Genomic DNA, 20,762 nt, shown 5'->3' on the forward strand with positions numbered 1-20,762 from the left:
TGCCCTGCCCTCCTGTGGAACCCGTTACCGAGCCCATTTAGTACGACACTACCCTGAAGCTCCCTGAGGCCAGGGCCAGGTTCCTCCCTCCAGTCACCGAGGCCCTCCTGCCAGGCTGGGCCCAGAGCAGCCTGGCTGATGTCCCTCCTAACCAAGTCTGAGTTCCTTGTAATAAGCAGCCCCCGCTGCTGTAGACGAGAGGGCCTAGGGCTCAGTGGAGAAACGCACGCAGCTGGCATGGGAGGAACGGGTAATTGGTACGAACGAGAAAAGAAAGGGGATGAGGAAGGGGCAGGCAGAATGCTGTCTTGGTGGCGACAGAGGACATGAGTCAAAGGTATGAAGAGCCGGCAGAAGGACAGAGATGGACGGAGGAAAAGCCCCAGCGGAGGAGAGCGAAGATGAGGGCGACAGCGGGAGGGACCGGAGAGGACAGGGGAGCAGGAGAGCTGCTCTTACATCTGTATCCTGCTCGTTTAACTTGTAGGTGTGGAGGCCGTCCCGGAACACTTCTGGGTACGGAGGGACCTGCAGGAACACGAGGCCGGTTACAGCAGCGGGGGACAGGCAGGGCGTGTGGGGACGGGAACGCGGACAACCCTCGCTCCGTTCTTGTCCGAGACCGTGGTCCGTCACCTCTCGCCGCCTCCATTCCGGGAATCTGAGCTAGTTCTTTGCCCCCGGCTGGGAAGCCTGGGATGGCCCCTGTGTAGGTTTTCCCCAATTCTTGAGGCTGATTCTGCCCAGCTCCTACTCTCCCCTCTCCCCTGAGCTCAAGATCTACTGTCGGGAGGGACTCTGGGGGTGCGTAGATCCCAGATGGCTTGGGTAACGACCATGACAACAACAGTTAACCCTTAGCTGTTTTGGAGGGTGAGGCATGAGGAAATGGAATGAGCATCAGAAACACTTGAGAATTATCATCTTAGTAGATTGAACACCAGCCACAGGGCTTGTGTCTAACCCAGAAGTACACCTGGGTCCGGCAAACGCTGCCCACCCCTGGTGAAGCATCTGGAAATCACCGGACATTCTACACAACCTTGGCACTGGATGGTTCCATATGACACCCCTCATGCCCTTACCCCCAAAGACGTCTGTTAAGAAGATAACAAACACGAGATAGAAGTCCTGGGCATTAAAAAGCAGATTTGTGATCCCTGGCGTGATACCATCCCTGGGATGGTGGTGCTGGCTATTTTGATGGTTTGAGAAACGGGCCTTGGGTCCACCCATGAACATGAAGAACAAGAGAGACACGGTGGGATGAAAGGAGAGGGGCCAGGCGGGGCCTGGAGATGAGGCCTGGTGGATGGAGGGTTGGGCAGAGCAAGCCCCAACCCAGATGGCTTGACCCGACCATGCACAAGCAGCTGAAATGGTGTTGACAGGGACCATGCTGCCAGGCGGAGGCCTTACTTGCATGAAGAGTTGGGCCCTGGGGGAGGAGTTTTCCACCATGCGGTTCACCATACTGATGAGAGTCTCGCTCTCACTCATCTGGAGAGAGGAAGGAATGGACGATTCAAACTCCGGCCCACATAGAGCTATCTCCCCATCACCCGCCTGGGCTTGTTTTCCCAGAAACAGGACAGGACAGCTTCTCACGGGGTCTCCAGCTCCCTCTCTGTTTGGCCTTAGCCATCGCTGGCCCCTTGTGAACTGTCCCAGGACCAGCCCTGAAGGTGCCCTGAGGAAAGACCACAGAAGGGAGCTGGAGGGCTGCTGTGCCTTCGCTCACGGCCCTGCAGAGACCGCCCCCCGCCCCCCAGCCAGTGACACTCCCCCAGGGTGCCTGAGACGTGTGGGTCTCATCCACACTGGCCAAGGTCAACTCCCTGCCCCAACTCTCTTTCCTCACGTTGCTTCAAAGACCACACCGGCAGTTGGAAAAACCCATCTCCCCAAATTTGAACTAAATGAAACAGCTGAGAAAGAAAACTGGGGCTGCTCTTTGGATGGGCCTTCACACAGAGGTGGGCACAGCTCTCTCTCCCCGACCCCTGCCCACCTCTTGGCTCTAGAGTAGAAAGGATTGCTAAACACGGTTTCCAGAGCTGGGCTGGTAACATCCATGACGATCTTGGATGACACTAAGGAGCAAATAAGGAGGCCAAAACAAGCAAGCCATGTTAAAGGGACACCAGATGCTGGAACACTGCTCTCCCAACAGGTTATCTTTACGTTTCAAGGGCCATTAGGAACACGGAGGGGGAAAGACTACTTGCCAAATGAAAAAGAAAGAGAGAGAGAGAGAGACAAGGAAGGGCAGGAGAGAGGAAGGACAGGGAGGGAGGACAAGCCGACCAAATCAACTAGAAATGCTGTCATTTCCCCCACTGGTTCCAGCGTGGCAACATCAAAACGTGAACACATTCGGGAGCGTCCTTGGCTATGTCCCTTTAACTCAACTGACCTACAGGCGAAGGCAGCAGAAAACAGAGGGAAGTTCTGTGGGAAAAGCCTTCTGGGGAGAGGAAGTGAATGAGGGAAGGGACAGAGCCACGTTAGGGCAGAGCTTCTGGGGTCACGATGCAGGAGGCTCTCACGTTTTCGGCCCTTAGCTGCCCAATCTGTGTCACGCCCATACGTATTTTTATGTTATCCACTTAGGTGGTGACCCAGGGGCAGCCTTGCTTCTGTGTGCTGTGGGCAGGGCGAGGGGTACCCACCCACTCCCCTTTGCAGGGTCCACAGCATTTTCAAAGGCTTTCCTAGGATCTGATCCCTCTACCTCTTTTAGCCCTTTGGAATTTTTTTCCATGGCACAAAGTGTCATTGAAAAGGCTTTGAAAAGAGCGGTAGTAAGAGGTTTGTCAAATAGTTAACGGTGAACAGGACATCGGCCACATCTTTCCGTAAGGATCTGAACTCAAGTCAATCCCTATCTTCCTGGAGCCCTGTGTGTATGAGATTGTGTTTGTTGTGTATGGGGTGTGCGTGTGTGGAGTATGTGTGATTGTATATGGTGTGTGTATGTGTGTGTTTGCATGCTGCTGTGTGCCATGACTGTGTCCTCTGTGTGTGTGTGTGTGTGTGTGTGTGTAGGGCAAAGCAGACCTGGTAATGCACCAGGCTTGGAGAGGGCAAAGGCGGCCCAGGCTTCTCCTGGACACCCACTGATCTCATTCCTTCCCCTACCAGTGGATCTCAAGCAATAAAGGAGGGAAGCCAGAATGTTCTCGCCCTGGCCTCTGCTCCCGCTCACGCTGCGGCTTTGGGGATCTTTTAGCCCCCGCAGGCTTTGACTGTAGGATTCCTTCCTCTCCTCTGTGTCCCTTCGGTCTGTCCAAAATGTTAGATTTTGTGAGAAAGCACCTAGCCCAGTGCCTTATACACCATAAAGGTGCTCAAGTAATATTTTAAATTGCGTTTTAGAAGAAAACGAATAAAATCATTATAGCAGCAGTGACCACTTCTCGCCAATGCCTGACAAAGCGTTGCCATGCACCCTCTTACTTGATTCTCCAGGAACTCTGTACGGCAGAAAAGGCGGATTCTACAACAGCCATTTTATGATTGAGAAAACCAAGGCCCAGGGAGACAAAGCGACATTTCCAAGAAAAAAGAAAAACAAAAAACAGAACAAAACAAAACAAAAAAACCACAACCCTCGTAAAATGGCAGAACTGGGACTAAATGTCTGATTCCACATTTTGGACTCTTAGCATATACAACTTCCTTTTAGGAATATTATTCTTTTAAAAAAATTATTCTTTATCTAGAGGAGGTCCTCTGAAGGGTTATTTCTCAAGCCTCCCCCCCCCGCCTAAGGGCCCAGCCCTGTCATGAGGGCCAGAAGCCCCAGCAGGGGCCCAGCTGTGGCACTGAAGTCCTGTGCAGCCAGGCACTGTGGATGGGCCACAGAAAGGAAAGTCTGCCCAGGAGCCCTGAGGGCACTCAGCCCTGCCCCTCACTACCCAGGGCACTGCAGACCCCGCTTCCTATGGAGAAACGCCAGCACTTGTCAGCGCTGCTCTGGGCTGGCATCCGGAGACCCATCCCCACGTGGACTGGACCACTCATGGTGTGGACACCACGTGCTGTTTCTGGAAGTAAAATGCAACGCCCGTGAGGGCTGGGAGCTGTCGCTGCTGATCAAAACGTGGATATCAATTCTTCCTAGTGCCCAACGCCTTCTAAGAGGATGATCTCCCCGAGGCATCGAGGCCTGTGTGTCTAGAACGACCAACAGTTATGGCGGTAGCCTCTGATGTCAAGGGTATGGTTCTCTCTGGAACTGTAAGAGCGTAAAATAATCCTGATGAGGATTGACTCCTGCTTCTTCACATGTTAGTCATTTCCTCTGCTACAACTTGGGTCAAAATCTCAGAGCCACATTCCAAGCTCTGCCGTTTGTTGGCTGTGTGTCCCCTGGCATGTTACTTAACCTCTCTGTGCTTTCGTCTTATCGGCTCTAAAATGGGGATAACAACAGTACCCACCTTGCGGGGGTTGTTATGAAGATTAAATGCGTTAGGATCTATAAAGACACCATCCTAGGGCAAGTCTGTAGTCCTTGGTTTACAAACTATGTTTGTTTAACAACATAGTTTAACAACAGCCTGTGAACTATGATAGATCAGTTCCCGGATTCAGGCTGCACTAAATCCCTAGCATTTTAGCCAGCCCCCTCCACCCCCCCACCTCCCTGCCTGGCGCTCACCCCCAGTTCAAGGTCTCTGCTGCTCTCTCCAGCAGAAATGCAAATTCCCGCCTACCCCCCAGGGACAGTTCCATCTGGCCTGAACAAATAGGAGGTGGCATTAATTATTCATGTGGTCATTTCTTATTCTCCTTTTCCCCAGGAAACTTAAGGGCTTTGAGGCGAAGGGGGGCGGGGCGTGAAGGCGCAAACCAAAATATAAGCCACTTTGTTGTGTCCGGGGGGTGCCAACAAAGGTTGTCAAATGGAGGGAAGATGAGAAGGTGGGGAGGAGCAGGGAGACACGACAGGAGGGCAGGGGAATGGGAGGGGGCACCAGCTCTGCCTACCTGCTGATCCAAATACTCTAGGTTTCTTTGCAACTGAAGGTCTAAAAGTTCATCCTACCCGGAGCCCGAGGCCCAACAGCAACACAAACAAACAGGAACAGGACAACAGAAAACAATAAAAAGGAAGCAAAGCAGTTAAGAGTTAGCTGGGGGGCGGGGGTGGGGGGGGGGGGGTGGGGCGAGTGGGGGCAAGGTCAAAGAGAGGCCTCTGTCTATCCTTGAGGAGCTCTGGGGAAGGGAAGGAAAGAGGCTGGGGGCAGGCACCGAGGTTGCTTCCTGGCCGCCTCAACCAGAGGAGGGACTCACTCTGGCCCCAGCTCGAGGGCCCCAGTTCCAGGGCTCCCCGTCCACCGGGCCCTCCCCTGGGAGAGGGAAGCACCATTGAAGCAATGCAGTTGGCCCTCCCTACCAGCTCCTGGGTTTTCTGGAAGAATCCATGGTTTCTGGGTGGGTGCACGTGCTGTGTGTCAGGGCTAGGGCTTAGACAGAGAAGGATCAGGGAGAAGGAAGGAAGGGGCACCCCTCCACGCCTGCGCAGGCTCCTCCACCCTGGCCTCCCGGGGCTGTGTCAGGACAGGGGTCAGCAACAGGACTTCGGGGACAAGGACTCTGCCTGTTGGTTCCTGTGACCCTCCTCAGCATCCCCGGTGGGGCGTCTCCATCCAGTTCTCCGGGTGGAGACCGGTGGAGACCAAAATTCTCCGGAGAACAGATTCCAGGGAGAGCCCAGTGGAAAGCAGGGAGGAAAGGAAAAGACACACCATGGAAAATCTTTTCTTCCTTAATCCCACCACTTGTGTCGTTTCCCAGAAGCCGCACTCCAGGCCAAGGGCAGACTTGGAGAAGACGTCTGCTAATGGACACTCGGACCTAACTTTTCTTCCCAGGCCGTGACCCAAGCCCCTGACCATGCTGGACGGGAGGCTGTTCTGGAGTCGAGACGATCAGGACATCACGCGCCTCCAGATCTAGTCAGTCCCTGCTCCTCTACCTTATGTCACAGAGCTGGGGGTAACTGGCATCAAGCTCTGCGTTGGGGTTAGAGTCCCGGCCGGGAGGGAGGAGGTATCCAGAGGTTGCTGAGAACCAGGAGGGCCAGGTACCGGGCACAGAGCACCCCTGTGGCTGCCCTAGTTGGGCCCCCGCTCTGGGAGGAGAGGTCGTGCGGGCAGCGGGCGGGAGGAGAGGACGTACCATCTTATCGTGGGCCGTGGGGGATGGTGGGTAGTTGTAGGGGAACAGTCCTGCAGGGACTGGCCGCCTGTCTCCCAGGTAATCATACTGGAAGAGAAAGGGGATTGGAGAGGTGAGGGGGTCCGGCTGGGACACGGACTTCCCCACCAACTAACGTTCAAGGTTAGGGATGTTTGTATCCTGTCCCAGAGCAGACTCCAAATTCAAATGGATTTGCAGCATTTATCCACTGCGATAGCCTTGCAGTGACCCGTCCAGTCCTCAAAAGACAGAACCCTCTCTGCCCTCTGACAAGGAATTAGGGTTCCCGGCACAACCTGGGGAAGGGCACCAGTGTTCCTGCGCAGGGGTCAGAGCACATCCCCCAAAGCAGCTCTCCCACAGGCAGAACTGCAGGGCCAGTGGCGTCCTGGGCATCATCGTGGCTCCTACCAACATACGGTGTGTGTCCCCATGGGGCACAGTGACCCCAAGAGTCCCAGATGCCTGCACACCTGCACATCTTCTCCGCAGATGGTAGTAGGCTCGTGGGGGACCTCAGGGGATGAGGAAGGAGGGGGCGCGCTGCTGGCTCACCTTGGGGGAGCTGACGGATCGCCTCATCACATAGGCAGCGGGGTCAGCATAGATGTCCTCGCTGCGAGGTGGCAGGCGCTCAAAACGGGCACTGGGTGAGCGGACGGGGGAGTAAATGCGGGCGCGGCTGTAGGAGCCCTGGCTGGGCGAGCGGGGCACGGAGTGGGAGCGGGGCTGCAGGGACAGGCGGCGCAGGGAGCCGGATGTGGCATCCAGCTCATCATAATAGACCGGCTGCCGGGAGGGGGAGGGGCCGGGGAGCCAGATGGTGCCATCCTGCCGCCCGTAGCCCGGAGGATCCTTCCACTCCCGAAGCTGGAAGGCAGGGCCGCCTCCATTGCGGAAGGAGTGACGCTTGTCCTCCAAGGCCCAGGGTGGGCTGATCCGATCATAGGCTGGCATTGAGCAGATGCTGTCGGGCCGCACCCCTGGTGGGTAGTACTGGTAATCATCAGGGTACTGGGAGGAGTAGGGGCCATAATACTCAGGGACCCTGCGGGACACGGGGTAGAACCTAGAGGGACTGAGAGAGAGGACACTGTAAGGAAGCCAGAACGAGCACAACCCCACCCACCCATCTGTGCCCCAGCCCCGCCTCTGTGTCCTCCAGCCTAGAGCAGACCGTGAACAGGTGAATGGTGCCCCAGGCTGACCCTGGGAGCACACAGAGGTAGCCACTGCCTGGGCACTGAGGCTTGCTTCCAGAGGTGCAGGGAAACTCCCTCAAAGCTTCCTCCCTCTCGGGCTGAGGTCACCATCTCACGGTTCGTGAGTCTGATCCCTGCATCAGGCTCTGCTGTGACAGCAGGGAGCCTGCTTGGGCTTCTCTCTCTCCCTCTCTCGCTGTCGCGCGCGCGCGCTCTCTCTCTCTCTCTCTCTGTCAATAATTAAAAAAAAAACAACTGTATCTCAAAAAAAAAAAAAAAAAAAAAAGCAGCTTCCTCCTTCAACCAACAACCCGAGGCTAGAAATTTCACATTCAGAGCTTCCTGGGAAGAAACTTTAAGCCTTGTTAGTTCTATCCCAGCTTGAAGCACAATGTATCAGATCCTTTCAGAGCAGCAAACAGCTGAAGGAAAGGGAACATACCAGGCACCTGGTGCAGGGAGGAGGGGAAACACCCAACACAGGGGGGTCAAAAGGGCACCTCCCCAGATTTTATGTTCTTGTCAAGGGCGGGACCAGTAGGTTCCTGGGATGCATCCCAAGTGAGGCGCTCACCCCTGGGGCGGGCCAGATGTCCCGAGCAGCAGAGTGCCACCAGAGGTGAGTAGCCTTCCTGAAGGTGTCACCTGGGGTCCCTGGAGCCGCCCACACCCAGGGGAGGGAGCAGCAGCCCCACTTGTCCCGAGATGAACGAGATGAACGCTATCAGGCTAATAAATGTCTTCCAGTATTTGAAAGCCAGTCACTGGACAAAGGAGGAAATTGGTCTAGAGGGCAGGACTAGGATCAGTGAGTGGCGACATTTCATTTCGTTTCTTTTCTTTAAAAAAAAATTTTTTTAATGTTTATTATTGAGAGACAGAGCGAGACAGAGCATGAGCATGGGAGAGGCAGAGAGAGGAGGAGACACAGAATCTGAAGCAGGCTCCAGGCTCTGAGCTGTCAGCACAGAGCCTGACGCGGGGCTCGAACCCACCAACTTCGAGATCATGATCTGAGCCGAAGTCGGACGCCCAACCGACTGAGCCACCCAGGCGCCCCTCTTTTCTTTTTTTACAACTGCAATAAATAAAGACTTTCAAACAATTAGAGCCGTTCAAAAATGGGGTGAGTGGGCTTGGCAGTCAGTGAGGCTCACGGTGGTGGAAACGCTGGAACAGGGGCTGTTGTAAGAGGGTGGGAAGCACAGACGGGTATCTGACAGGAGCAAGGCCGAGGCCCCTCCTATGACTGCCTGCGCGTGTCCTGGGCACCCAGCATCCTTGTGGAGAGGTGCCGGGGACTCTGACCCTGTGTCTCTGAAGCAATCAGAGAGGGCAGGAATCGGGCAGGGGTCACACTCCACAGACGGTGCCACGGGGGACAGGAAAGGATCTGGACAAGCCTGAGACCCTGGGTTTTGGAGTCTTCTTGGTTTCCCAACTCAGCCTGGCTTCCCGAAGGCTTCCAGCAAGGGAAGCTGCAAGTGTTACTACCCCAGCCCCCGCCCCTGGCCGTCGCAGCACCCCAGCTCCACGCCTACGCCCCATCAGGACTCACCTCCGGAGATCTTCAGGGGGCGCCACCCCCCGGCGCAGGTTCACCCACTGTTGCAGCTGGTTCATGGAGCTCTTGCGCTGGGCAATCTTGTCGGGGTTGGCACGTGGGGGGAAGTTCCGCTGGTGCCCCCCACTCTCTGAGTCCGGAGGCGGGAAAGCTGTGCTCCCCGGCCGGCTCGGGGAGCTATACTGCCAGCCATTGGGCTGGGCGGGCCGGTCTCCTCCCCCTGGGACCCTTGGGCCCTCAGGGTAAGGGCTGCCCGGCTCCGAGGATGGTTCTGGTCCGGCTTGGATGCCATTGGCTTTCACCAGAGGCTCGCTCTTGACTTCAGGCCTCTCGGGCTTCCGCTCTGCCTTCTCGCAGCCCCGGCCGTCACCCTCCCCTCGAGTCTTGGCCTCTGGCTCGGGCTTGGGGAGGCTGTTGTGGGACGGCTGGTGGTGGTGTTTGCTAGGAGGGATGTTCTCTGAGTCTGGCTTCTCATGGCTGCAGGATGCCAAGGGAGATGTTGTAAGTGACTCCAGCCCAGCAGCGAGCTGGGCAGGGGGTGGTAGACTGGGAAGGAAAAAGGAGTGGAGAAGGGTGGGCGGGAAGGTAGCGATGGAAACGGGATTCAATGAATGACAATTCTGTTTCCCAAATGCCCATTTTGCTTTCTTGCTCCAGCCCGGGCAGTTACTCGAAAACACAGTGCACTCTTGCCCACGCGTGGTGTGCTCTTTTCCCCCTCTAGGTCCTCTCCACGGCCCACTCTCTGCTCCCTTCTGCTGACCTGCATTGCATCCAGCCTTCGGAAGCTATGGCCAAGACTAACCCACCCCAGACTTGGTCTCCTCTGCAGTCTGTCCCCGCTCCAGCCCCCCAAACTCGGTGCACACTACACCAAAGCTTCATGATAGTGACTGTCCTTGATGTTTCAGCCATGGAGGCTCGTTACAGCTCAGCCTGCTGTCCTATGCAAGTTCCTTAACTTCTGCAAGTCTTGGGCTCCTCGTTGGCAGGACGGGTATAACAGTCGCTCCCCTCATAGGACCGTGTGATCAAACACGGCGGGCGCCAGGCGCCTAAGCTGTTGCCTCAAACATTCTAGGCTTAGAAGCATGCTAGTTTCTTCTCCAGGACAAGCTTCTTCCGGGACAGACTCCGCCTGAACGTAAGCTCCACGAGGCAGAAGCATGTAGACTGGTCTTCCCTTGTTTTCCTAGCGCCCCCTACAGTGCCTCACACATACCTATTTCCAGTAAATATTTATGAACTAAATGAGCAAACTTCTGGAAGTGCGCCCCTCAGCTGAAGTGAAGATGGGACCTCGTGACGATGTTTTCCCTACCGCTTCTCAAATTCAACAGATTCAAGCATCCTTGTTGCAGCGTTGCCTGGTAAACACTTCTAAGACACTAAAATAGACTTGGAGTCTGTATCGTAAAAACCTCCTTCTTCTGGATCCCTGTTAACAATCTAACTCAAGACTCCCATCTACCCGGTTCCAGCAGAGACAGGCCGTGAGGCTGTGGGTGGCGACAGGTGGCAGGGGTGATGGGGCGGCCATGGGCTGAGTGTTCACTGCATGTCAGGATTTCCCGGCTGCCCCTATGAGGTAGGATTATAACTGCTGCCTTCACGGGGAGGAAATTCAGGCTCAGAGAGGTTAAGTGATCACCCTGATGTCACAGTGTGAGCAAGTAGCTAAGTTGGGATTCGCACCCGAGTCTACCCTCCTCCAGAGGTCATGGGTTTAATGTGCAAAGCCAAGAATAAATGAGCAAATGACCCTGGTCTTTGGCTCCTGGCCAGGCCCCGATGGAACCTGGCTTGTCTCTTGGCCTCCACCAGCCCAGAGAGAAGAGGAAGAACCGGTCAGGGGGAAGGGAAGGGAGACTCCAGGCTCTGGAATCACTTAGCCCTGCTAGGAGGCAAGGAGCAGCTCACATGTTCTCAGAGGTTCAAGCCAGCACGCCGGGCTCAGCAGGACACAGAGTGGGGCGCTTCCTTGATCCTCTTTCTCTAGCACTCCCCACCCCCACGCCCTGTGCCCCGGGACTCACCTGTGACGCACAGCTTGGGGCACCGACTTCTGGGCTGGGGGGATCTGTACTCGGGCAGCCTCCCCCATGGCCTGGATCCAGGCTTCCTGTTCCTCGGGGCTCTCGGCACTGAAGAAGTAGGTGCGGACCCCAGCGTGCTCAGCCTGTGGGGAGAGGCAGTGCGTGGAACTGGCCCCGGCCTCATCCACCCAGCACGTGGTCACCTGTCGGGAGAAGACACCCACACCCACAGCACAGGCGGTCAGGCGGGCCGTCCCCCTGACCTCCAGCTCTTTTCCCCACGAGGAGCTCAGGCGCAAACCGAGCTAGGCCAAGGGCTCCAGCTGGCGTCTAGGCGTCCGCCTTGGCTAGCTCTCTGGACCCCAATAAGCCGCCCAATGGCCAGGTAAGCTTACCTGCCCCACCTGAAGTGATTACAAACAGGAAGTGCAATTACCATGCCCGCTCTCCCATCAAATTCCGTCTTTGATTTGAAGGGCAGTTACCCGATGTCTGAGAGAGATGCCCCCCGCCCCCCGCCCCCGGGGGGCCCGCCCCCGAGCACATGCCAGCCTCGGCCCCAGCCTGGCCTCTGAGGACCGAGTGCCGTCTCTTCTGTGCAGAGACAGCCAGGCCTCCACCTCCCTGGGCATGCAAGGGGCACGCACGGACTGTTAGAGCACGCTACCTAGTTGGTGGCCGCGAGCAGGTGCGGCAGGCGGGAACCCAGAAGAGAGCTCCTGTCCAGAGGAGGGGTCCTCACGCAGTCAGAAGGAGGAGAAGCAGAGAACAGGTCAACCAGACACCAGAGGGAGAGCCAGAAGATGACGTGGCAGGAAGGTTGAGGAGCAGAGGGAAGTGGGGAGCTATTCAGTTTACCCCCTTCTACTGGCTGTCAACCACTGGGACGACAGCACCCAGCGATTCCCGGTTCAGCCCGCCGAGAGCGGGGAGGGCAGAGCTTGCGCCAAGGCAATCGGGGCTGTTGGCGGGGAGGATTCAGGGCGTCGGTGCTGTCCCTGACTCCGGCTCTGCAGCTGCAAACAACTTGGGTTTTTGTTCTGGCCTGACGCGCTGCACCTGTTTAACGGGGAGGGCTCTACCTGGTGAGACTCCAGGTTCTAAGGCCACAAGGAAGAGATGCTCCAGAGCCGAATTCTTTCTGGAACCTCAGCATGCTTCCCTGGTGAGACTTTCAGGCTCACGGAAAAAGGAGGTAGCCTGGTTTACCCCGCTCGACATGAGAAATCCGGGTGGTTACTAGTCTCAGATGTGAACCTCACTTTGGTCTCTGACCCCACGGGTGTGAAATCATGGGTCTCTGAGGGTTGGAAGGAGAGAAGACAGGGCTCTCCTGACCAAGCCCCAGGGCTCTCCGAAGCAGCTGTGTCAAACTGTGTCAAACCCACACCTCCCACATGCTTTCCTGGCTGGACATTCGCCCTGCTGTGCCACCCCTCCCCAGCACATGATTCCCTTCTGACGGGAGTCATCACGCAATGACATGTCCTACTTCTCGAGGAGTAGAGATGGGCCTCTTTCCTCTGGATCCTGCCAGTTCCCACCCTCCAGCAGGGGGCTGGCTTGTGGGCAGCGGGACGTGTTTCTAGGCAGTGAAACTGTAAGGAGGCACCTCGGGGTTGGAACTGCACAAGGGTACGGAGAGCAGGGGCCCAGGCTGGCCTCCTGGAGTGGAGGACACAGGGTTATTGTACAGGAGAGAGAGACACAGGCAGGTCTTGTGGGTGTGACCTGGGACTGGTAGGAGCGGACAGCAAGTGAATTAATTTGCTCGTGAGCGCCCCGTGTGTGCAGAGCTCTGCTCCGGCACCAGTCACAGGAAAACAGCCCTGCTCTTTGCACTTGAAGAGCTCACGGTCAAGCTAGAGGACAAAACATGCCCACAGGGAAACAAGGAGAAAGCAAAGGCACGGGAACCGCTTGCAACAGGAAAAGGCAGATCCTGGGAGAAGACAGGGCAGTTGATGGCGAGCCGGAGGGGGACACCAGCCTGGCATTGTGAAACTGGGCCATGATATTGAGGGAGGTCCCCAGTGGGGTGAAGTCTTTTGAGCCGCCACAGGGCTGGGTTAGGAAGAGGTTAAGGCATTCAGCAGCAGGCTGGGCAGAAACAGTGCCCGGCTCATTATTAGCCATCCAAGAGTTTCACTTGGTGGCCGTAACAGGACAAGCCTCCCATCTGTCTCCGTTCCCTTCCCCTCCCTTCCCTGGGGAAGGGCCACTCGATAGCCACAATCGGAACCCTTTGTGAGCCACTGAGCACAGCCCTCAGAGTTGGGTTTTAAAGAGGCAGTGCGCTTCTCGGGGGAAAGGGAAGGAGGAGAGGGGCTGATGGGCACGGCGAGCTGGGGCTATGGAGGGTGTGTGTGCGTGTGTGCGTGTGTGCGTGTGTGTGCATGTGTGTCAGTCACTCGGGGCGCTGATGGAATGCCTGTGGCTGGCAGAGCTCCGAGCTGGAGTGTGGATGTGTCTGTGCACAGGTCTGGAGGGGAGAGTAAGACAGGCTGTTTGACTGTGTGGGTGTGTGCGCAAATGTGTATAGTAGGACTTTCTGTTGTTGGTTCAACAACCTGTTTCTATTTCCCCCAGCTAGAACCTGGCTCCCTGGAGCCAGAGTTTTATTAATTGCTCATTCTGTTCACACCTCTGGCAGACAGGACCCTAGGAGGCTAGGAACTAATTATGTGCCAAAGAAGCCCCTCCTGGTTCTGTCCTCTGGAGCGACACCTGGGCGTGCGGCCCACCTCTCTTCCACAGTCAGGTGAGCAGAGTCTGAAGGACAGGAGGGGGCAGGCTCTGAGGTCCTACAGGCTCAGATACTGACCTGGTGTTAGCGGCAGTTTCTATCACCTAACACCACGGCTTTAGGTTTTCAGGGTCGTGGACGGCAATTCTCAACTAGGGGACAGATGGCTTTGTGCTAGTGCAAGGCATGGTTGGTACCCTGATTTTATATTTGGAAGTGAAAGGAGCCTATGGTCTTTGCGTCATCAAGTACAAAAAGGGCGCGGGGTTTTTATTGTTTTCAGTGGGTCATGAATTTTTAAATGTGGAAAAACACTGGCCTGTGATGAGCCAGCTGCAAGTGTGTCTTTGATGGGTGGATTCCCCAGGGGTTCTCAGGGAGCGACACTGAGCAGGCCCACGCGAGGCCCGTCTTCCCGCGCTCTTGTTCTCCCAAACTGCTCTCTACTGGGAGGTTCACGTTTCTTGATTTGCCATCAAACCCAACTCCCGATTTTCTCTAGAGGCTGAAATTTGAGTCGGTGTGACTGGGGGTCCAGTCCTCCGGGCTCGGTGTAGGGAGGATTCCTTTCCAGAAAGGATGTCAGAACCCCACCAGCCATGGCCCCTGCCTCTGCTGCGAGGAATTTCCGCAGCGACCGATGCTAGGCCGCTGGGCAGAGGGTTCATTCCCCCCGCCCCCAGGAACAACTGTGGGACCACCATCCACATCTCCACGGGCCCCACCTGACTCCCGAGGTAAGAGGAGGCGGCCTCTCGGGCCTCTCCTCAGCCTTACAACAGCCTGTAGCGAGTCCAGGGGTCACTGCCTACTCTTTCCTTCCGCCACCACTGGGGGGCTCCTTGGGGAGGTGGCTCGTGATCCTTCTCCAGTCCTGCGTGCTCTACAAGAGCAGGCCCCCCTCCCCCGCCTGGCCTGGGAGAGAAATGCCAACTGACCTTAAAGGTGTGTTTTCGGCTGATGTTGTCCGAAGGCTGCACTGCCGCCACCCGGAAGCTCAGGAGCGGGATGCTACCCAGGATGCTCTCCTCCTTCTCATCTGTCGGGTGAACAGAGGCCCGGGTGAGACGCACGTGCCCGTGGCCCGCGCAGAGGGGGAGAGAGAGAGGAGGGTATCAGCCCTCTTACGACAGATACCGATAAATACTTGTGGCTCATCTACGGCCTGTCAGGACTCGGGGCCGCCACCCACCAAGCACCCAGGGTGTGCTCTGTACAACAACGCGAGGCACGCTCCCGGGAGGTAGGGAACCCCGGCGGCCTTGCAGACACGGTTCTAGATACTGGGACTAGAGAGGCGAACGAGAGAGAAGTGGTACGCACCCTCCAGGAGCTTACCTTAGGGTAAACAGATAAGTGACGACTGACATTACGGAGGGTTTGCTATACGCCGGGTCCCGTTCTAAGTTAATTGCCTTAAAGGATTTCACCGTACCAACAATCCCACGAAAAGGTCCTGCTGCTACCCCATTTTCTGGGGAAGGAGGCTGAGATACAGCGGAGAGGTTAAGTAATTGGTCCCAGGTTACTTAAGTAGAGAGTGGTGGATTGGTCTTTGGACCCAAGAAGTCTGACTCCCAAGCAGGCATTCTTTTTTTTTTTTTTTTTTTTTAGATGTTTACTTATTTTTGAGAGAGAGACAGAGCGTGAGCGAGGGAGGGGCAGAGAGAGAGGGAGACACAGAATCTGAAACGGGCTCCAGGCTCCGAGCGGTCGGCACAGAGCCCGACGCGGGGCTCGAACTCACGAACCGTGAGATCATGACCTGAGCCGGAGTCGGACGCTTAACCAATTGAGCCACCCAGGTGCCCCCTGAGCAGGCATTCTTAACCACTCTCCTGTCTATAGAGACTCTGCAAGCAAGACAATTCCGACAGGGATACACATGGATGATAATGGGATCGGGCAGGGCAGAGAGGATAGTCCCCTCTTCGGCTCAGGCTCCTCTGGGTAACCGTTTCCAAGGTTTTCCCAGTCACCCAGCAGCTTGCTCTGTCCTCTCCTGACAGGGGTCTGCCTTCCCCTCTATGGCCCCCATGTCTCCACAGGAAGACATGCCCCTGCGTAACCTCTTGGCCCTCTGTTCCCCGGATCAGGCTAACAGCCAGGCTGTTACATAATTCATCCCGAATCTCCAAAGGAGCCTGATGGATTAGCTAGTCAGGCCCCCAGGTGTCAGCAGGAGCCACGGAAGGTGGGGGTGCTCTGTGGAATAGGTGGGGGGGCAACTTTGAGGCCCTGGCAAGCCTCTCCCCATTTCCCTAGGATAGCTCTTGAGTCAGGCTAGAGACCCTGCAAAACCCTCAGGGTTCAGAAGGGGTCTCTGGGATTATACACTCATGGGTTCCCCTTCTCTTCTTCCTCATCACTTAGATAAGATACTTGGCTTAAGGTCCAGCTTCCTATGCAGACTCAGCATGGTACGCAGAGGAAGGGCTAAGCCAAAGGATCAGGAGGGACCCAGGGCCGGGGACCCAGGGCTTCTTCAGGGAAACAGAGGCTGCCATCTCCTGGGGGTGATGGCCTTCTGCCTGGTAGTCCCCAGGCCAGTGTTTACGGGGTCTCTTGAGCGCATCTCTCAGTGGATGGTGGCCCCCATCACAGTGCCTCTTGAGTCCACAGCTCTTAAGTTTCTACCCTCACGCCAGTCCCAGAGTCTCTTGTCTGCAGAGGGCCTGGCTTTCCTTCATATTCGTTCATACTCTGGCTCCAGTAAGCCCTGGGTCCCAGAGGCTCAGCGCCAGGGACCAAGTCTTGGCGGATTCTTCTCCCTCCGTCTTGGGGTTTTCTCTGTGACTGGATCCTGTATATGCAGCCCCTTCCTGATTTCTCTCCTCGGGTTCAGGTGGCAGCAACGCAGGGCACAGGGACAGCAGCATTCTGGAGGGTCACTGGGTACAACCTTTGTTTGTGCAAGTTAATGATTCACTGAATTGCCCCCAGGAGGCCCAGAGGAGGCAGGGCTCTGCCATTCCTGGGGCATGGAGGAAAAGAAACAGCCTCTCCTGCTGCAAAATCACTTTACCCTTCTCTTCTTGTGGCCCCGCGTCAGCGTGACGGGGCCGTCGCTGTCATCAGCCCTCACTAGCTCCCAAGGTGCCTTCCCTGACACAACGTTGCTGTACGTATTTTAAAAATAACTTCCTGGAGGCTGCCTCACCAAAGTTATTAGGTCTCTCTCTCTCTCTCTTTCTGTTTTTGAGAGGCTAGAGAGTGAGTGTAGGGGTGCACGGAGAGGACAGAAGCTGGGGGATGTTCGTTTACTCAACACTGGGCACCTACCATGTGCCATAATGCAGCGTTTTAGGCGCTGTGGCGACAGCTGTGAACAACACTGCGATTTCTGCCCCCCCCAGACTGGACGACAGGGCGACAGGAGGAAGCTCCACACACAAGCCCCGATTGGTAGGTCACCTTACCTAGTAGTGAGTAGGGACCTTCCTCTTCTTCCCGTTCCTACCCCATCCCCCGCCCCAGGACTTCACCGCGTGTCACATGACTTTCCTGGTCACCCACTGTGTCCTCCATCCGGACCTAGGACTCTGCCTGAAACCTCGAGGGTGCCCGGGAAGTACTGTTGAATGTGACGTGATCGAGCGCGTGAGCGAGCGGGCTCTGTCTTCATCCCACCGTCAGGACCCACAGGTGCCGGCAGCTACGGGGCATATTTGCATATCCCTCCCCCCCACCCCCCCCCACCGCCCCCACCGCCCGGCCACCGTTGGCCCACTGACCAACGTCCACCTGAAGCAGAGCCCGATGATTTGGCAGAACAAGCAAGAGTGGGCCCTGCCTTCCTGTGGCCCCTGCCAGCCCCAGTGGAAGCGAAGCTCACCTTTATAGTAGAAGAGACAGCGATCCACCAGGACGAACCAGCGCTTGTTCCACTGCTTGACCCCGGAGCTGGCCTGTGGGACACGTGGAGACAGACGGGAGGGACCGTGAGCTGGGCACGGGAGGGGGAATGCAGGGGAAGGTGTGCGGCACGAATTATACAAGGACATCCTGCCTCTGGTTGCGGTTTTGCCACTAACCAGTGGCAGCCGACCCCCTTAAGGCCTCGGGCGCAGGAAACGGACCCTGGACTATTGCCCGTGACCTTCCAGTTCTGTCTTTCTGGGCCTCAGCATCTCTCCCAGGGAAGATAAAAGGGATGAGAGATGAGCCAGGATACTTGGGCAGAGGGCAGTCAGGCAGAGTGGCAAGGTCAAACTGGGAAGAATTAGCGGACCCCTAGACTAACGACAGTCCCCTTAGCGCAGCAAGAGGGACCTGCTGAGAATGAGCCAGACGGCACTCTCATGGGGTTGGTGACCCAGCGTACTTCAAAGTCACTGCATCTGCCCATCGGGAGACCTGGCTGGATTCCCGTAGTTGACATTAATTTTTCTGTGTGATTTGGGGAAGACACTCAACTTCTCTGAGTCTTTATAAAATTAGGAGATTCACAGAGATATACCAAAAATAGGATACGGAAGCACGTACCAAATCACGCAGGGACTCAGAAATACAGAGGAATGGGAGCGGCGGTCATGGAGGGGGGACCGGCAGAGGAGGCCTCACCTGCTTGAAGAGCCAGCCCGCCTTGGTGACAGGTGCATTGAGGTTCCGCTTCATGGAGTGTGAGCGCTTCCCAAAAGCGATGGCTTTGCGGGATGTTCGGGTTGCCTGGGGAGGCCGAGAGAGAAGCAGGCCTGACTTTCTTCCTGTCCTCCTCTCTGCTCTATCTGCAACGGAAGCTACCCTCGGTGGGAGCTGTATCTCTCTCCACGCCTGGGGGACTCGTCACGCCAAGAGGACCAGGTGGGACTCTTGGATCTGTCCTCACTCAAGGGCACAGCTGTCCAATTCTTCGCTGCTTTTCTCTTATCTCTAAAATGGGGCTCAAAATCAGTCCGACCCGTCTCACAATGGTGTGGGTTTTGTTGTGGTTGTTGTTGTGAAGAGAAAGTAAGATTTTTCATTTCGCCCCCGGGCTTTCTTCTACTGTCCTGACTCCCCAACTCTTTTGTGAAGCTTTCTGGCACCCATCCAAATACAAGTGCATTCCCGATGTCATCATCCTGTCAGAGTCCTGCTCCCTCTCGAATGGCCGACGTAGCACAGAGCAGGGAGGATACACAAGTGTTCTCCTGGCTCCTTGTTGCCACATGGACACTGTCACCCTTCCACATGCTGGCAATAATCACTCTGGAAGCACCCCTGATCTTCCATTGTTTAGCCCTTTTCATCACTGTCAGCTTCTAGATCATTCCTTCAGAATCTTAGGATTCTGGTACCAATCATCCCCTTCACTCAAAGTCTTGCCATCACCGTGACCTTGTCCCTGATGATGACCCACCCACTGCCCTGACCTGATAGTACCGAGAGGTCCTCAGTTCCAAAACCATTCGCTTCTACCCCAGCACTCACTCCCATGGCCGCACCTTTGACCTGGTCGCACCCAGGCCCCTTCACCACTGACATCTTCAATTCTGAGGTTTCGACTTCCTGACGCCCTCCTGTCCTTTGGGCTTGGTCACCCCATTACTCAACACCATCGGCTTTTCTACTCCACTGGCATCTCCAGCTCCTCAGTCCTCCCCTTTTCTTCTGGATCCGTCAGTTGCCTCTTGGTCGTATCTATTTCCCTAAGAAGCCCAGGGGTGCCTGAGTGGCTCAGTTGGTTAGGCATCTGACTTCTGCTCAGGTCATGATCTCGCGGTCTGTGGGTTCGAGCCCTGCATCGGGCTCTGTGCTGACAGCTCAGAGCCTGGAGCCTGCTTCGGATTCTGTGTCTCCCTCTCTCTCTCTGCTCCTCCCTCGCTTGCTCTCTGTCTCTCTCTCAAAAGTAAACAAACATTTAAAAAAATTAAAAAAATTACTTAAGAAGGCCAGGCCCCACATGGGAATAGGTCAGCTACCCTCCAAAACACCCCATCCGTTGTCATTGCTTGACCTTCTCTAAAACTCAAAATCCCCGAGCAATCAAATTATCCTCTCCCGGCACTCATTGCCAGAGTACGGTTCTGGCAGAGGAGAAGCACACTGCAGTACAGATGAGGCCACCACAGACCACCGTCCCCAAGCACAGCTCGGCTCATGAGCCATCATTCCGCTCCCTGCCCCGCGAGCTCCCCCTCTGCCCTCCCCGCGGTGGACCTGGCTCCCCTCCCGCCAACACACAGATAATCGGGCGATCAGACATGCACTTCCTCAATTTCACACCCTTTTACCTAGAAAATTACTGTCCTCACCACTCATCCCCTCTTTCTCTTCCATGTCAAAAGAGGTGTCGTCCTCCTTTTCAAGGCTAACACATTCGACCCGCCATCTCCTGGGACTTTGCTTCATTCATAATCTCCTCTCAAATCTGTCTTCAACTTTTCCTTCTCTACTGGCTGCTTCTCCTGGGCACATGGGCTCAGTCCTCTCCATCTTAAGGCATCAGTCTGTCTCTGTCTGTCTCTCTTCCCTCCACCTCTCTCTGTCACACACACCAGAATCCCCCCTCAACTCTACATCCACTGCCTGTTGTCAGGTAACACTTTCCCTCCTTTCCCTGCAGGAATATTCTCCTGGGAAGAGTCCTGACATCCTCTCCTCGCGTTTACTCCTAACCCCCCTGCACCTCTTTCCTGAAGTGGCAGCTGCAATGTCATTGAATTAAGGCTGCTCAGTCTTAGGCCATCATCCTAAGACCCTGGAGAGCATTTACTTTCTCTGTTTCCTGCGACTCTTGGTTTCTGTGACAGTATTCTTTCTTCTGAGCTCCTCCACCTGTGGCCGCTCCTTCTCAATCTCCACCTTTACTCAACTGGTGGGCCTTGACCAAACTTCTAAAATTCTCATTTTTCTTGTTCCACGCTGTCTATGTATCTCATCTATACCCATTGCCTTGACTACCAGCAATGGGCTGAAAATTCCCTAATCTGTACCCAAGACTTCTCTCCTAGCCCTGGTCCATTTTGTAACAGGTTGTCCAGCCAGGATGAAGTAAATGCAAACCCAAGCCCGTTGTCTTC

General features: G+C 55.8%; 1 protein-coding gene across 17 annotated transcripts in view; it reads right to left on the minus strand.

Moving 5' to 3' along the window:
* The window catches only part of PLEKHA6 (pleckstrin homology domain containing A6), a 111,365-nt gene that overhangs the window by 17,549 nt on the left and 73,054 nt on the right, over positions 1–20,762 (minus strand). For 9 of the 17 annotated variants that reach the window (XR_006198696.1, XR_006198695.1, XM_042924684.1 and 6 more), the window contains exons 4-13: positions 18,322–18,426; positions 17,594–17,666; positions 14,697–14,797; positions 11,013–11,215; positions 8,971–9,522; positions 6,766–7,288; positions 6,190–6,276; positions 4,996–5,049; positions 1,420–1,500; positions 460–528 (exon numbers count right to left, since the gene is read on the minus strand). Coding sequence is in view for 15 of the 17 variants with exons in the window: in XM_042924684.1 (XP_042780618.1) it covers positions 460–528; positions 1,420–1,500; positions 4,996–5,049; positions 6,190–6,276; positions 6,766–7,288; positions 8,971–9,522; positions 11,013–11,215; positions 14,697–14,797; positions 17,594–17,666; positions 18,322–18,426 (1,848 nt within the window). In the remaining 2 variants the exon portion in view is untranslated. The remainder of the gene's footprint in view (positions 1–459; positions 529–1,419; positions 1,501–4,995; positions 5,050–6,189; positions 6,277–6,765; positions 7,289–8,970; positions 9,523–11,012; positions 11,216–14,696; positions 14,798–17,593; positions 17,667–18,321; positions 18,427–20,762) is intronic. The other 8 variants (XM_042924680.1, XM_042924677.1, XM_042924678.1 and 5 more) reach the window with 8 other exon arrangements.

The sequence above is a fragment of the Panthera leo genome, chromosome F3 (assembly GCF_018350215.1).
Source record: "Panthera leo isolate Ple1 chromosome F3, P.leo_Ple1_pat1.1, whole genome shotgun sequence".
Lineage (NCBI taxonomy): Eukaryota > Metazoa > Chordata > Mammalia > Carnivora > Felidae > Panthera > Panthera leo.